General features: G+C 35.1%; 1 protein-coding gene and 1 pseudogene across 2 annotated transcripts; both read right to left on the bottom strand.

The window, feature by feature from the left end:
* Positions 1-5,101: 5,101 nt before the first annotated feature.
* On the bottom strand, positions 5,102-7,776 carry LOC107901462 (cell division cycle 20.1, cofactor of APC complex-like; annotated as a pseudogene).
* An 896-nt stretch (positions 7,777-8,672) lies between these two features.
* LOC107901446 (short-chain dehydrogenase TIC 32, chloroplastic) lies at positions 8,673-17,672 on the bottom strand. Of its 2 annotated transcripts, none has more exons than XM_016827463.2 (8): positions 17,315-17,672; positions 16,821-17,052; positions 16,521-16,600; positions 16,013-16,166; positions 15,568-15,646; positions 14,947-15,031; positions 14,738-14,784; positions 8,673-9,021 (listed from the first exon to the last, which is right to left on the bottom strand). In XM_016827463.2, the coding sequence occupies exons 1-8, from the start codon at positions 17,418-17,420 to the stop codon at positions 8,863-8,865; spliced, it is 942 nt and encodes a 313-aa protein (XP_016682952.2). In that variant the 5' UTR covers positions 17,421-17,672; the 3' UTR covers positions 8,673-8,862. The 2 variants fall into 2 exon arrangements, with proteins under 2 accessions (XP_016682952.2, XP_040957635.1); XM_041101701.1 differs by having other exon boundaries at positions 15,568-15,640; positions 17,315-17,664.
* Positions 17,673-17,926: the final 254 nt, after the last annotated feature.

The following is a 17,926-nucleotide window of genomic DNA, read 5'->3' as shown; positions in this document are numbered from 1 at the left end:
AGCTCTTTAATGATCCTACATCTCCCTTGGCTGAATGAGGCATTAATGTGCCTAAAATACTTGAATGGTCATCTTGAAAATGCATGAATCATGCATGAAACGTCTCATGTATTTTCCCCCATAAATATGATCCATGAATCTTCAAATACATGAACTTTTAGCAACTCCCTCTTGCATGAACGTCCCAAATGCATGTGCTCCTTTAAATGCCATCCATTGAACCTCAATTGTGCATGCACACTCCCATACATTGCACCAATCCGTTCATGAACCAGCAGCAAATTAAATCAGCAAGTTAAATGCATTTCAAACACATTAAATTAGCAGCATATGAACTCAATAATTTGCACATTAAATTTGGCCATACATATTAACAATTTTAGACATATTTAAAACATCATAATTAATTAAGTATTTAATTTAGATATAATTAAAACACTTAATTAATTATTTGTCCAGATTTTAACAAATTAACTAACTTAAGATAAACAACTAATTTAACTAATGACAAATTAAATGGTTTATTTCAGCAAAATAAATGCAAGCTAAAGAAAGCTAAAAATAAGCTCATTGGGTTAAGATTGAGCTAAATTGAGCTTGAGTGAGTTGACTTGAGCTCGAGTGAGCTGGAAACGAGCTAAACGGAGCTTAACGAAATGAAATTGAACTAATTCAGCTCGCATGGATTTGCAAACAATGCTTAGGGAGCTGATCCAAAAGTGTGCCCGGGGCATGGTCGTATCATCCCCTCCCTCTTTAAAGTGATTTGTCCCCAAATCGGGCCATTTACTCGCGAAAAATCGTTGAAGATTCTGAAAGCCACAATTAACTCGGATCAAAAGAAGCTCATTCGCATGCCCTCCCTCTTTAGGAGGGTACCACTTCACATTGTCACCTTTAAAAGAATAAAACGAATTAGTGACACGATGAAGATTAAACACAAAGGAACTTTTTGAGATTTGATTCACAGTTTGAACAAATAATCCAATACCGGGGTCGAAAATAGAAATCGTTCTTACCTTTTTCTTCGACGGAAACAAACATAAATCACAAGGCATTTGATAGCTATGGTTTTGGAAGTCAACTTTCCATGGTTCGATTACCTTAGGCAATGATATAGAATGGTGTTCACCGAGGTCAAAGACAAAATTTTCTCTTGCCATTTCAATTTGATTTGGCAATTTCATGACCGACTTCATAGAAAGAGCACTAAGCAACTCAAAATCATTATCATTCAAAACATGTTCGGATCTTTTAGTCCACAGTTGAGAACATCCTCCGAAAACAAAATTTTGATTTTGACTTAACAAACCAACAAGATTCACATGGCTCATTTTCAAACTTAAAGACAAAGTATCATACAAACAAAGATTGTTTACACATTCATTCAAACAAATTTTACGATGCTTGCTTTCTTTCATGGATGATTCATAATAGCAAACTCCAGGATTAAAGACATGATTTTGACTACTCGATCCAAATGGCAAAAAGAATCCTTTTATCTCCAACAATTTACACAAATTAAACAACGAGGGTGTTAACATACTCAAATTCAAACAAGCAAACCCTTTAAATTTCATTCGAAAAGATTTACAAAAACATGGAAATTTCACAACAAAAATTAGATAATCCACATGATCAACACAACCAAGCAGATGATATGTCAACTTTTGATCACACAATTCCAGATTTTGTTGGTGCTGATTTATTCGCTCTTCATCAAAAATCTTGCCAATGGCGTATTCATCAATACATTTCCATTCCTTTTCAACATGATCAGTGAGAATGAACATTTTATATGGACTTTCATCTTGCGCATCCAAAACATGCATTCCATTGCAAGTTAAAGATAAACAACCAATACCATCAAAATGATATTTTTCAAAAGCAAGAATCTTCTTATCATTAGACAAAACAAATGGATCATCATCAATCAAAGAATGACAAATAGCCACGTCAAAGTTCAGATTCTTTCTAAAGACCAAATCATCAACAGTGTGTCCATCAACAATCGAGTAAGGCAGAAGTGCTTTAAAATTTTCAACATTCATACCTTGCTTACCTTTTGGCATAGGCGAACTAGGATCGTTGAGAACATTACCTTTTTCAGCCAAAATGAACCTTCTCTCCTTCGAGAGGTATTGGAGTTGAAAATTATCGTCACTTGGCCTTCCGGAGACCTGAAAAGAGGAAACAAAACAAGACAAATTCTCATGTGGTTTAGTAAACAGATTCCTCACTTTTTCTTGCTCTTTTGCCTCCTTTTCTCTCGTTTTTTTTTCTAACTCATTGTCTTTTCTTTCTTTTTCAATTTTCTCTTTTTCCTCACACTTTTGTTCAATCTCAATTTATTTTTCGATTTCTTTCTCTTTTTCACATCCTTTTTCAATCTCAATTTCTTTTTCCATGACACTCGTTTCTTTTACACTCTCGTTTCTTTCTTCAATCTCACTCTCTTTTTCAATTTCTTGTTCCTTTTCTTTCATTTCTTTTTTTCGTCTCTCGATTTCATTCCATATATGCTCATTTTCTCTCATCAACATTTCTTGTCTTTCCTTTCTTCTTATTTCTTTTTCTTTTTGCCTCGCTCTTTCATTATAGGATGGAGATGTTACAAATGAATCAGCACGAAATGACTCTCGTTGGGTATAACTGGAATGACTTTCATACAAAAAATGATCACCTCTTCGAGATTGATTCTTGGCGGACGAATACCTCGGTGCATACGAAGGACTACTTGTGATTTCTCGTTCGTCACCTCGGAAAGCTTTAAACTCAAAACTTGCTTTGCTTCGTCTTGAGTTCCTCGTTGAATAGGAATCATGGTATGAATCTCTTCCCAAAAAATCAATGGATGTGTGCCTTCGTGATGATCTTGTCTCCGTCTCTTCACCTGGTGAGTTTGGCTTCCATCGGGCTCTTTCCTCCACTCGATCCAATCGATCATGCAATTTATCAAATTTTGATTTCACCATTCTATGCATCTCTTGCATCAAATATTGGAATTCTGATTCGGGAAATGTTTCTCGAGACATGATTAAGTAATGACAAGAAGATGTTAAAAAAAATAATAAAGAAAATAAATACCTTACCACAAACCTCACAAATTCGCTCGAAAAGGAAATAATGATTTTCACTCGCACTCGTGTTTACATTCAAATTTTGGCTTTTTCTTTGATGTAATTTCACTCGTGCCTTTTTCCACTCAACCTCTTCTCACAATTTCGTGATTTGTCTCGGTAGACTTAATTTGCTGCTTGAGGGTCGATTTCAAATTGGTTACAAGGGATAATGTCGGGTGTAGGGTAGGCTGAATAAAGAAGAAAATTGGTTTAAAGTGTGGCGTTGGGATGGGTAAATAATGGTAGGAAGGGAAAACTTGATGATCGGAGTAATAAGTGATAATGATAAAAACTCGCAAGACTTTTCACTTTTTTTTCTTCTTTTTTTAACTCGATTTTTTTGTCACTTCTTTTTTTTTGATTTTTTTTTGATTTTTTTGAATTTTTTTTGAATTTCTTCTCTTTTTTAAATCCAATACAATAGTAAACAAAATACAAGGAAGAGAAAAAAAGAAAAAAAAATTAAATTCCAACTCAAATTTTTTTTGATTTTTTTGACTTTTTTTTTCGTTACGAACCTACTCCGAGCTTGATACGAATGTCGGCACTCCTCGTTTTAGTAGCTCTGATACCAAATGATGTGATCCGGCTCAGTTGATTGAGTCGATTCACTTGATTGCCCGATCGTCGACGAGAAGTTTGTTCGATTTTGTAGATAGATGGAGTTAGATGATTTTTTTATAGCGGAAGTTGAGAAAATGGGTTCAAAAGATGGTTTGGATAGATGTTTGATAGGCTCGGTGAAATAAAGAAATATTGTTTATAATTTAATAGTTAAAATGGAATGGAAAAATAGAACTCAAGCGAAGAACGATTCAATACTATATGAAGTATTGCCCCGGGACTTATATTGCTCAAGGTGGATTAAATGGATTGTCGAAGATGGACCTTGACCCGTTACCTATAGAGAGGTAGGAACCAAAGGTATAAAAAGGTGGATGAACGCCACACCAGAATGGTGATAAGTTCAAGAAGTCGGGTTGACGCCACTAGCGAGCTAGATAAGTCAGAACGAGACTCGTACGAAATAGGATAGGAGGAAACCTCACAATCAAGTTTTCAATAATCAAATTCTGTCACCTTTTACAATAAATAAGTAAGCTATTTATAAGCCTAAAATGCCTATTGATATTCGGCATCTATGTTGTTCACACTAACTTAAATTCTGTTCACACAGGTATTTAACATGTTCACACAAATAGCATTAAAATCCAGTTCATGCTTGAAGATGGTACATGAATTGGCCGAACCATCATGATGCTTCACTTGATGCATTCATGCATCCTTAGCCTTGAAGAATCTCCATAATTCCATGAATGTGCAGCTCTTTAATGATCCTACATCTCCCTTGGCTGAATGAGGCATTAATGTGCCTAAAATACTTGAATGGTCATCTTGAAAATGCATGAATCATGCATGAAACGTCCCATGTATTTTCCCCCATAAATATGATCCATGAATCTTCAAATACATGAACTTTTAGCAACTCCCTCTTGCATGAACGTCCCAAATGCATGTGCTCCTTTAAATGCCATCCATTGAACCTCAATTGTGCATGCACACTCCCATACATTGCACCAATCCGTTCATGAACCTGCAGCAAATTAAATCAGCAAGTTAAATGCATTTCAAACACATTAAATTAGCAGCATATGAACTCAATAATTTGCACATTAAATTTGGCCATACATATTAACAATTTTAGACATATTTAAAACATCATAATTAATTAAGTATTTAATTTAGATATAATTAAAACACTTAATTAATTATTTGTCCAGATTTTAACAAATTAACTAACTTAAGATAAACAACTAATTTAACTAATGACAAATTAAATGGTTTATTTCAGCAAAATAAATGCAAGCTAAAGAAAGCTAAAAATAAGCTCATTGGGTTAAGATTGAGCTGAATTGAGCTTGAGTGAGTTGACTTGAGCTCGAGTGAGCTGGAAACGAGCTAAACGGAGCTTAACGAAATGAAATTGAACTAATTCAGCTCGCATGGATTTGCAAACAATGCTTAGGGAGCTGATCCAAAAGTGTGCCCGGGGCATGGTCGTATCATTTAGCCACTTCTGGGACCCCAAAAACATTCCAGAATCTTAGTGTCTCATCCTCTGCAGCTGAAGCCACTGTGCAACCATTCGGGCTTTGATGTGAAGAACTTTAGATGTATGACCCATTATCTCTGCCATCTTCACCATTGATGGGTATTTCCAAAGAATTAACTGATTCTGAGTAAATCCATGAGAGCTCAGAAGCTCCCTCTCATTCTTGTTCCACAGCAAAGCACAAACTTGAGAGCCAGTGTCCACTGAATTTAGGCATGCACCTCTATGTGTGTTCCAAAATTTATGGTTCGATCACCTCCACCTCCGCCAGAGGCCAGCAAATTGCTCTGGAAAGGGCACCAGGCAAGGGCTTTAACAGCAGAAGTATGATCCTCCAGCCTGTGTATCCGTTGTGTTGGTGAATTTGAAGATGCCTTGGACATATCCCATATGTGAACAAGATTATCATTGCCTCCACTGGCCAGTTGTTGTCCAGAAGCTGACCATTTCAGCCCACAAACTTCTTGCCGATGTCCTCTGTAGGTTTTAACAACATGGGATCTAATCCTTACATCATTGTTAACTATCATACCATCCATTCCTCCAGTTGTAAGAATGTGACTGGTCCATGCCATTGAACCCAATCTTGATCGGTGACAACCTCTCAGAGTGCGCAACTGCAAGCATTAGAAAGTAAAGGATTGTGTCAGAATAAATGACAGAACTGGGAAACAAAAAGAAACTGCTAATATTTAGAGATTATACAAACCTGCCGGTTTGAAGCAGAATCCCATAACTGTACTTCAGAATTGTTCAAACCAATGGCAATATGCCGACCATCAGGAGCCCAACTCACACTTGTTACCGGGCCATTGTCATCATCAATGGTAACAAGTTCTGAGGTAGAACTATATGAAGCATCCCACAAATAAACTGTGTTTCCAAGTGCTATTGCAAGAACATTGCTGCTGCCCCAGTCCAATAAATTCAAGTAAAAGTCATCCATAAGGTCAGGAGCATCCAATGTTCTCTCAGAGCTCTGAAGAACCAAATGATGATCACAATGCATTAGCGTCTGTGGAACCAAAACCTAATGTCCAAAGTCCAAACTAGTTAAATTGCATATGTAGCATGTTCTGCTTACCTGGGGAATGTGTCTTCGGGGCTTCAAAGGTTTCACTGGGTGAACAGAAGTTGTGTGGTCGGAAGGGAAGAGTTCAACAGGTGTTGGTAGCTTGTTCTTGAAAGCCAAGATTCGAGTCCTCAGCTAGCTGCATCCTATAGGCGTCCCTGGCTGGTGAGAAAACTGTCTGGTTCTCTTTGATCTTCCTCCCTTCAGTCAGCATGTAATGTGCATAATCATAGTCCATTGCTGAACGATTTGGTATGAATCTATCCAGCTGCCAGTACAAAGAAAACGTTCAATTTGAATGTCATTACAAAGTGTAATTTATCAAGATATAATTTTAAGCAAATCAGTTTCCTAAAATAAAATTTTAAGACAAAGGTTTCATTACCATTTAAGTATATTCCATTGTGAAATTGGAAAACCATATAAATAAAGGACAAGAAAGCATTCATGTGAATGTCATCACAAAATCTAATTTATCATGCTGTAAAATTGAAGTCTTATTTAAACAAATCTGTTTCCTAGAATCAAAATTTAAGACCCAAGGTTTCATTACTATTTACTTATATTCCTTTGTGTGATTGGAAAACCATATAAATCAAGGACAAGAAAGCATTCAAATTGCATGTCATCACAAAGTCTAATTTATCAAGCTGTAAAATTGAAGTCTTAATTTAAACAAACGTGTTTCCTAAAATCATTCAAGACCAAGATTTACTCGTATCCCTTTGTGAAATTGAAAACCCATGTAAATCAAGGGCAAGAAAACCCTGCTTTGCAATAATTAAATAAAAAAAAGTATTAAGTTAGGATAGTTACATTTTCTTTAGAATTTATTCTCTGGAGAATCTGTTCCTGAAGTGGGCATCTGGATCGTCCCCTCAATTTTGAAAAAGGATTCAAAGGTCCTGCATCCATAGTGTCAAACAAATATAATAAAAAAATAACAAAAATTAAACAAACAAACAAAAGAAAAAGACCCTTCAAGAAATGAGTAAGCAAAGCCCTAAAGAATTATTTGTATATACGAACCCTGAACCTGCAAAATTCAAATCAAAATTTTTTATTAAAAAAAGAAAGAATGATAGCAGAACTAAAATCAAATGAAAAAAACTAGAGAAATGCGGGAGTAAAGAAGCTATGGCTGTAGATGTTCAAGAGAGAGATTGATCGAAGATAATTGGATGAATCGACAAGCATATACAACATTGACGATTAGGAGAACATAAGCAGATGTATTCGCCTTTGGAGTTTAGAGTACTTTTAATCTTTATTTAAGGAATATATCTATCTAGACTCTAGAGTTTATGAAAAGCGACAACGGCTACTTTTTCCGCAAAGAATCGTTATAATTCATTCAATCCCGTATTGTGTATCAACACAAAGGGACTTCAGTTGATGGACCCGCTGCCGCTGCCGCTGCCGCTGCCACGTCGGCTTGCTAACTGGGCTTCATTTTATGGTAAAATATTTAAACCTGAAATTCAGTTGCTTGAAAAATACCCATTTATTCCCAAAGGTTTTGATGAAGAATTACACTAAAGTTTTATTTATTAAATGAATTTTAAGGGACAATTTTACCATTATTAATTAATTATTATCCTACTTACTTTTTTTATCTTCAATATTTGTATTAAATTATTTTAAATTAAAAAATAATAAAAATATTGTTAATTATAAATTGTTTTAATTATTATTAAATTAAATTTTGATAAATATAATATATTTTTAATATTAGGTTCTTTTTTAAGAGCTATGACGATTGGTGAGTGGTAATGGGATCAACTGTCTTGGTCAATGGATGAGGGATATATGTCTTAGTCTATGATTTGTAAGTTGGAAGCAGAGGTGATCATGGGCTGGGCGGCTCGGCCTGATGGTTCGCTCGAAATATGGGAGAGTTCGGGTAAAAATATAGGCCCGAAATATGGGTTTGGGCAAAAAAACGAGGCCTATTTTCGGACACCACTTTTTTGGTCCGGACCCGGCCCGACCCAAATATATAATAAATATTTATTTTTAAAAATTTTAAAATATTTTTAAAATATTTTTTTATTTTTAAAATAAATTTTTGGTGTTTATTAAAAAATGGGCCGGGCCGGGCAGAATTCGAGCTTAGGAATTTTTTTCCGGACCGGACTTGGACAAAATTCTAGGCCCATATTTCGGGCTGAGCTTGAGCCTAAAACATGGGCTGAAATTTTTTGGACCCAGCCCGGCCATGATCACCTCTAGTTGGAAGTGCCCATCTTTCATTTCCCGGCAGTGAAATGTTTGAGACTAAGATATATATTTTCAAATGAAGAGTCTAATTCGAGGACAAACTCTCCAATTTAATACTTGACATATCAAATAACAAATCTTATCCTAAAATAAACCTTGAGCTATATAATAGAATTATCCTTTTAATTATAAGTTTAGAATAAAGGAGCGCACTACTTTCACTCCAACTCCACCTCTTAAGATTGTGGCTTCTTTTTCTAACGGACTGTATTGGGCCTACAATTCTAATACATAATTTTGGTTCATATGCGATTGCCACTGGCTATATACTTTTCTTATTTAACCATCTTCATGCTGAAATCCCAGAGTTTCTTGGCCAACTCAGCATTCCTTCCATGTGCACTTGCTTGGCCTATATTACTGTCCTTGAAGTATTCACCACTTCTACCCTTTACTTGTGGATGCAATGCCACATAGCATGTTGTGGCAGCTCCCTGTAACCAGATAAAAGTATAGTATTGCATTTAGAAAGAATGGGCATTTCAGTGGACTCCCCAACAATTGCAGCAATTTTACAAACAACATGATGCACAAAGGCAAAGCTAGAAAAAAATTTAAAATTATGTATTTTTATGAAAGTTAAAATGTAATTTTATAATTGTATTAGTTTATATCTTTATAAATTTTTAAATATAATTTTTTTAAAGGATTAAATTAAAATTTTATTAATTTATGAGGTAAAAATATAATTTAAACATTTACTAAATTATAATTTTATAGTCAAAAATGTTTTTTTCCCGCGCCCCAGTTAGCCACAGCCTCTAATGATGCATAACATGCCATGAGTATGAGAATGAGCATTACTACTATTTATAGAAAGGAAGGCCCTAAGTCCTTTCGCCACCTGTCCATTGTTTTTTACATGAAAAAAGATAATTGCTAAATTTCAACTCTAATCCTTTGAGATTATATAAAAATGATTAAATTTCAATTTGATTTCAATATTTCATTCAAATTTGAGATTTAATTTTTATATTTTAATTTTGACATACTTTATTAGTCTAAATATTTTGACATACTTTATTAGTCTAAATACTTTACTAGTTACAATAAAATGTATGAGCCTCACCTCAGTGATAGGGGAGGAACTTGCAGATATTGGGATTCGAACCCCAAATCAGCAGAATACCACCTGTTATGGATGGTTGCATGAACCAACCGAGTATTGTTTTCGATCTTTCTATTCAAATAGCATGAGGTCCTTGAGCTTAAACCCAAACTGATACGAGTCACAAAAGCCCAAATTCTTGAGGGCAAGGCCCAATAAGAAGATTCCAAGCCCAATCAAGAAATCCACCCATACTTAGTTGAAAATCAGGCCAAATTGTCAAAGTGGCCCAAGTTGTAAAGTTTTATTTTTATTTATTTATTTATTTTACTTAGTTTAAATGTTTATCCAAGAGTCCCAAATAAAAGACCCTTGGCCGAATTTCCATATTAAAATAATTAGGAGTTTTTTTTTTAGTTTTAGTTTTAGTGTTCTAATTAAATTAGGAAAACATTTGAAAGGCCTATTTATATGGCTTGGCCAGCCACCCTACATTACATTATAATTACATTGAAAATTTCAGATTTGATTTGAGTGAAAATTCTCTTTGAGTTCTTCAAGGATTTTCTCTTGAGTTTTCTTTAGAAGTTGTTTTAACAATCTTTTGATTGTGGGAGCCATCTTCAACCTTCTTCTTGCCATTGATATTCTTTGGAGGGGAGATTAGAGCCGTTTGAAGGGAGTTGTGAGATCTTTCGAGATTTCAAGGCTTCTTAGGACTTATCTTTTAATTTCTTACTGTCAATTCTTTCTTTATTTCTACTTGTGCTGAATCATTATCTAATCTATTTTCTGTTCTTATTGTGTTTTCAGCCTTTTTCTATCTTAAGGAATCAGCCCAAAAATCCCCAATTTCTAGGGTTTTTCCATACTCTTTTTGGGTGAAATTAGATTGTCGAAATTTGGGGAAAACTATCTTGGTGTTCAATTGGGCAGAATCATAATCTCCTTGAGGGTTTCAAGAACCCTAACACTTATTTCTATTCTCAATTTGATTCTTTGCTGATTTGGGGATTTTATTTCAGATCTTAAAATTCAAAAATCTAATCTTTTTAATTTTCTGTTTCGTTTCAGATCTAATTGTTTAGGGTTTTCGTAGGAGTTTCTCGTGACTTGGCAACTCGATCTTGGTCCGCGCGCAACCCCGTATCATTTGGTATCAGATTTTGGGCGTTTTGGGTGTTCTTGGTTGATTTCTAAACTGATCTCTATTTTTTAAATTACAAACAGCAGTTTTACCCAGAAAAATTTTCGAAAAAAATTCATTTGAGTGGGTAAACGTTTTCTGATTGATCTGAAATTTTACATACATATTTTTGGCACTGTTATTGAATATACAAAAATATTTCCCGCAAAAATATAAGTCGAAAAAGTCAAAAAATTGAAAAAAGATGAAATCCAATAAAAAATTAAAAAAATATTCAGCGGGTTGAATTTGGTGCCCAAATTTTTCAGATCAAAAATTAAATATATAAGGACACTCCAGATTTAATTTCGTGATTTTTGGAGATCGGGAACACCTCGAACGAAGTTGTCAAGTTACTCCGCAGTTTTTCGGGTTTTCTGTTTTCAGCAATTTTTATTGATTCTTAGCTGTAGGTTTTCATTTGTTTACCTTTATTCTTCCTTTACGTTATCTAACACCTTCTTGTTTCTTGTGTTAGTAGGATTTAAACGTGTGCACAACTTCTTCCTCGGTGCAACACGAATCAATTGGTGTCTCGTCAGTTTTTGGCATCCTAGTGCAAATTAGGATTCTTTGGTAGTTTGGTTCACACTCTCTAATTGGTTGATATAAACTCTGATAAAGAACTCACAAGATTGAATTCGACCTCATTGAGAATTTGAATTTTCTTTTTGAGTGATTAATGGTGAGGTTTGCTAACTTTTATTTTTGAGTGTTGAGTGTTTATTTTTTACAGGTTTTGAAGATGTCTAAAGGTGATAATAATGATGCACTTATGAAAGTCCAACAACAGTTAGATGGACATACTGCTGCAATCACACAAATAAATGCTACACTTCAAGCATTGAATACTACTTTGAATGAGGTACGAGTGAATCAAAAACATCAATATCGAGATCCAATTAAGGAAGATAGGGATAACCAACCCCAAAGGCGCGGCCCTCGACGTGTCACTAGAATGGATGATGATTTTCATGATCGTGGACAATCATCTTTGGCAAAACCAAGGAGCGAGCAGCAACGAGAACATCTCTTTCATACTCGCTGCCATGTACAAGGTAAGCTTTGTAGAGTTATTATTGATGGTGAAAGTTGCTCGAACATAGCCAGCACGACGATGGTGGAAAAGCTTTGCTTAACCACTACCAAGCATCCACAACCTTATCAACTACAAGGGCTTAGCAACGAAGGCCAATTTAGGGTCACTCAACAAGTGCGCATTGCCTTTTCTATCGGTAAGTATCAAGACGAAGTTGTGTGCGACGTAATGCCTATTCAAGCCTGCCATTTGTTGCTAGGAGAACCATGGCAACTGGATCGAAAAGTCACTCACGATGGTCGTACCAATAGGTATTCTTTCAAGCATCAAGGAAAGAAACTTACCTTAGTGCCGCTCACTCCGGAACAAGTCCATGAGGACCAAATCAAACTGAGAAATTCTGTTAAAACAAGTGAGGAAAAAGAAAAAGAGAATGAAAAAGAGCAAAAAGAGATTGAGAGTGAAAAGGAATGTGAAACAGAAAAGAAAATTGAAAAAGAAGTTGAAGAAAGAAGAGAAAATGAGTTAGAAAAAGAAACAAAAGAAAAGACGAGGAAAGGCTAGTGAGGAATGTTTCCACTAACCAAGATATGAATTTTTCTTGTGTTGCTACTTTTCAGGTTCCCGAAAGATCGAAAGATAACTTTCAACTTCAATACCTCTCAAATGAAAGACGCTTTCATACGATCAACTTAAGCAAAGATGAAATCACACTACATGATCCCGAAGGTAAGCGAGGTAAGGAAATTTTAGAAACCGAGTCCAGTGCAGATTTGAAAATTATTGATAAAACTTGTGGTGACTTAGTTCTTAAAAGATCCCATCATTTTGATCCGATTAATTGTTACTCTTCGATTGTGGTTGATGAAGTCATTACGAAAAGAAGCGTGATTTGTTATTCTCTTGATTTACCTTGTGTAAAATCCTTGAATTTGTCCAAATCTGTTTTGGAGAATAAGGTAACGAAATTTGCCAAATTTGTTTTCAATTTATATTCTTGCCTTAAACAGTTTATGTGGTTGTACATGAAGTTTGAGTTCCATTTGACAAAGGTTAACTCAACAACGGAGATTCGACTACACTATGCCCCCGATGAACGAAGGTTTGTTTTAAATGAAAAAGGTAAAATCGACCCTTATTCTTTTGCTTATCGAGGTAAGATGCTTGAAACCTTTGAAACACTTTTGTACTCCTCGGATAGTGATAAAGATCGTGTTGATGAACACTTAGATCGAAACGTGCTTGACTGTCCTATTTTATTTATTGATGATCTATCTGTTTTGATGGTTGATAAAAAGATTCTTGTTTTTGATAATGCATGTGTGAGTGAATCTATAGACCGTCGATTAATGCATGGTATGATTATGCAACTCTGTGAACCATGTAAATCTTTTCAAATACCTACTTGTGACGATTATGTTTACCATTTGATTTATTACTCGCAATTTATTCATGGTTTGTGGGAACAATGTGAGACGACTGAATGCCTTAAAACATGTCCATCTTTGTTTCAAATATTTGACGAGGCAGTGGTGAGTAAATTAGATTGTTTGCATGGTAATCTGAATCTGTCCATTCACATGCGTTATACCTGTTCTGTTATGCTTATGATTGGACTACAAGCTTGTTTCCGTTGCTATTTACTATCTCATGGCTATTCTTTTCAGTGGACTCAATTGCCATTAGTCCCGTTCGATAGAGGAAAGTCGAGTTCATTTGATTTTTCAGATTCGAGGACGAATCTTTTTGAGGAAGGGGGGAATGATACGAGTCACAAAAGCCCAAATTCTTGAGGGCAAGGCCCAATAAGAAGATTCCAAGCCCAATCAAGAAATCCACCCATACTTAGTTGAAAATCAGGCCAAATTGTCAAAGTGGCCCAAGTTGTAAAGTTTTATTTTTATTTATTTATTTATTTTACTTAGTTTAAATGTTTATCCAAGAGTCCCAAATAAAAGACCCTTGGCCGAATTTCCATATTAAAATAATTAGGAGTTTTTTTTAGTTTTAGTTTTAGTGTTCTAATTAAATTAGGAAAACATTTGAAAGGCCTATTTATATGGCTTGGCCAGCCACCCTACATTACATTATAATTACATTGAAAATTTCAGATTTGATTTGAGTGAAAATTCTCTTTGAGTTCTTCAAGGATTTTCTCTTGAGTTTTCTTTAGAAGTTGTTTTAACAATCTTTTTGATTGTGGGAGCCATCTTCAACCTTCTTCTTGCCATTGATATTCTTTGGAGGGGAGATTAGAGCCGTTTGAAGGGAGTTGTGAGATCTTTCGAGATTTCAAGGCTTCTTAGGACTTATCTTTTAATTTCTTACTGTCAATTCTTTCTTTATTTCTACTTGTGCTGAATCATTATCTAATCTATTTTCTGTTCTTATTGTGTTTTCAGCCTTTTTCTATCTTAAGGAATCAGCCCAAAAATCCCCAATTTCTAGGGTTTTTCCATACTCTTTTTGGGTGAAATTAGATTGTCGAAATTTGGGGAAAACTATCTTGGTGTTCAATTGGGCAGAATCATAATCTCCTTGAGGGTTTCAAGAACCCTAACACTTATTTCTATTCTCAATTTGATTCTTTGCTGATTTGGGGATTTTATTTCAGATCTGAAAATTCAAAAATCTAATCTTTTTAATTTTCTGTTTCGTTTCAGATCTAATTGTTTAGGGTTTTCGTAGGAGTTTCTCGTGACTTGGCAACTCGATCTTGGTCCGCGCGCAACCCCGTATCACAAACCCTCCAATTTCCAGCATGAAAGACTATCAAATATTTTTAAAGTACATAGTAAGAATGATAGATCGAAGGCTATATGCTACGATTAGTTGCCAGTGCATGATCATTGGTAATGCTATGCAAAAGGAGATTACCTGCTGAACATTTTTTAGTGCAATCTTACCAAAGATATTAACAAGACCTGCATCAAGACCGAAACAAATGTGAGAATGAGATGCATGCTGCATATAATGCAGCGATGTTAATAATGTAGAGAGTTCCTTTTTTTCTTTTCTTTGTAGGTAGCAAATGTACAATTATAACTAAGGAATTATAGTCATAAAATCAAACACTAAAATGTTACCACTAATAGGACCCATATGACGGAATAGATTGGTGACGATTGCTCCTGGGTGAAGTGAATTTGCAGTTATATCCACTCCATCTACCTGTTCAATCAATTAGAGAACATCATTATGCAAAGTGTGCTTTGTAAGACAGATTATAAAAATCATATTGACTACTGAGCATCAAGAAAAACTTCTAAATAAAATGTTTGATCTGCTTCAAAAGGGACTTCAGCTACACAAAATATAGACAGACAAGTGGAGGCAAGCTGAAGAATGAAACAGAAAATGGCAACAACTGAGATATGGCAATCCTTGTATGGGTGTTGTGTCCCATATTTAAAAAATAAAATAAAATTGTGCCAACTGTGTAAACATAAACATAACAGGGATTATTATAACGATACATATATAAAAGTGCATGTCGTATTTATTACATAGCTCGAGTTTATAAAACATTCATGTTTATGCCGTACTTTCATGTTGTGTACAAAATTGTAAGGCTCCTCTAATAGACAGTCAAGGACCAAGTTCAGCTTCCTCCACCTTAAACTAATTCAAATGTACCAAAAAGGCCTCAGACACCAGAAACTTTACTACTGATCAAAATCTTCGATGCCATAGAAAAGATCACATACCTTTAGGCGTTTAGCTAGTTCATTAGCATGCAGAACATTTGCAAGTTTTGATTGGCCATATGCAGCAAAATTGCTGTACCTGTACATTACCAAATTGAAAAAAAAAAAAAAAAGCAATGACAAAAGATAATTTTATTCTGCTTAATGGAAGTTACCCGATAGCTGTATCTTAGAATAAGCATAAACACATTTCACTTTGCTTTAATATCAAACAAGTAATGCTAAACGACATTGATAGTAGAATATCATTATAAGAACCATTACACATATGTTAACTAAGGAAAAGTGATCATGTCAAAGTTTAAGAGATAATAGTCAATTTCTTCTTCCGGAACAAAACATGTATTTTTCCCAAGAAGACATTGAAATTTGCTTTTCCTCAGAATCTCTAATTAGAGAATAAGGGCATAACTGAATGCATTTTAGAGAGGGTGTATGGTGTTACCCCGATTGATCATTAATCTTGTCAAAATGAATTCCTTCCTTATAAGTGTAACGGTGAGCTTCTGATGAGACATTTATAATTCTTCCCTCTCTTTTGCTTGTCCGTGCAGCTTTCTTCATAGTGTCCAGCAAGAGATTTGTCAAAAGAAAATGACCTGTTTTTGTAAAAAAAAGTTATACAACAAAGCTTTAACAATGGCCTAGTTTTCTGTTTCTTTCCTCCCCTTTCCTGAAGCAATTAACCATAACCAAACTCTATGCAACAGAAAACATGAACAATAGGTTGCAAAACAAGCTATGTTTAGATTTAGAGTTCAGAGAGAGGAAAACGAGATGGAAAAAACTATTTTTATACCTAGATGTTCTAAATTCACCATCACTATGAAAATGGGCTGCTTCCATAAAGTAAACACTGGAAAAGATTATCCATTTCTATTACAGAGTTGTATGTTCAAGCTTCAAAATGTCAAGAAGAGAATGCCATTGGGATCAAGTTTATGCTAACATACCTATGTGATTGGTTGCAAACTGTAGTTCTATATTGTCCTTTGAAAGCATGAAAGGAGTTGCCATAATTCCTGCATTATTACTGACAGCAAAGAAAACAAGTTTTATAATCTTCTTTAAATGGTTGCCTAAGAAGACTATTGCAGGAAGTTGTTTAATCATGTATACATCGGTAAGCAGACTGGGAGTTGGAGATTGATGTCACAAATAGCAGATTTAACAAGCAGATGACTATAAACTTAGTCACTACACTGGCTGGGAATTGATATATAAAAGGCTGCCCACTCTCATTGTCTACTTACATAAGGAGATTCAGAGGGTGACCTGAGGAGCTGAAATCTGCTGCAAATTTCCTCACAGATGCCATTGAACTGAGATCTAATTCCATTGTATCAACTTTAGCTGTTGGAATTTCCTTCACAATTGCTTCTTTAACATCTCTACCAGCAGCCACATTCCTGACCCCCATAATTACATGAACACCACGCAGAGCAAGAACACGTGCGGTTTCAGTGCCAATACCACTGGATGCTCCTATAATTACGTTCACCATGAAAGAGAAACTATGCTTGTTAGAAACATAAGAAAACGATTGAACCAAACATAAGAACAGAAACCATAAAATTTCTACTTCTCATATTCTCTATCAACAAAAAATATGCATCCAAATGTCAAAGACTCAAAACAGAATCATCAGGAGAAAAACAAACTGTAAGAAAATTACATTACATGCGAGAAACAAGAACATAGCAAAATAGTTTCCTCACTGCATGCGAAATTTAAAAAGTCGACAAACCTGTAACAATGGCAGTGAGACCAGTGCCATCGATCCCCTGTGTAACTTCCTCAGCTGTGGAAGATGACGAAAACCCGGATGGCCCTTTTCTGCCAAACAGCCACATGTTTGTAAATAACAGATACCCTTTACCTGTATGCAATAAGGGTCATTCACAAACTCCAAGGACTCTTCGACTGTGATTTGAAAGACAGATTTGAAGTAGGAAATGAGTACAAGGAATGAGGGTCACACAGCCTTGAAGAGAGTGAGTTGTGAAGTCAGTATTTTGCCAAGCCAACCTGACGTACATTATCTAGACCCTACAACAATAGTTGCAAAATCATCATAAACGGCTGCGTTTCGGGGTGAACGTACTTATCCATCGTGAAATTAGCTTAATGAAAATATAAAAGCTTTCCCATTGCATTGTGAAGCCTTAACTGAATATTGAGGAGTATTGGGGTCTACCTGTTCACACGTACGCACTATCAGCATTAAGACTCGCTCGAAATTCGAGAGAGTAGAAAATAAAACTATTAAAGTTTAGATAAAAAAAATTAAACTCATTTAAAAAATAAGTTAAACTCAAACATTCAAAATCTAAGTTTGGTTTAATCTATTTTCAAGTTC

Source organism: Gossypium hirsutum, chromosome D09 (genome assembly GCF_007990345.1).
Source record: "Gossypium hirsutum isolate 1008001.06 chromosome D09, Gossypium_hirsutum_v2.1, whole genome shotgun sequence".
In the NCBI taxonomy this organism is placed as follows: domain Eukaryota; kingdom Viridiplantae; phylum Streptophyta; class Magnoliopsida; order Malvales; family Malvaceae; genus Gossypium; species Gossypium hirsutum.
The sequence above is the reverse complement of the archived record's forward strand: the minus strand, read 5'-3'. Positions and strand labels throughout refer to the sequence as shown.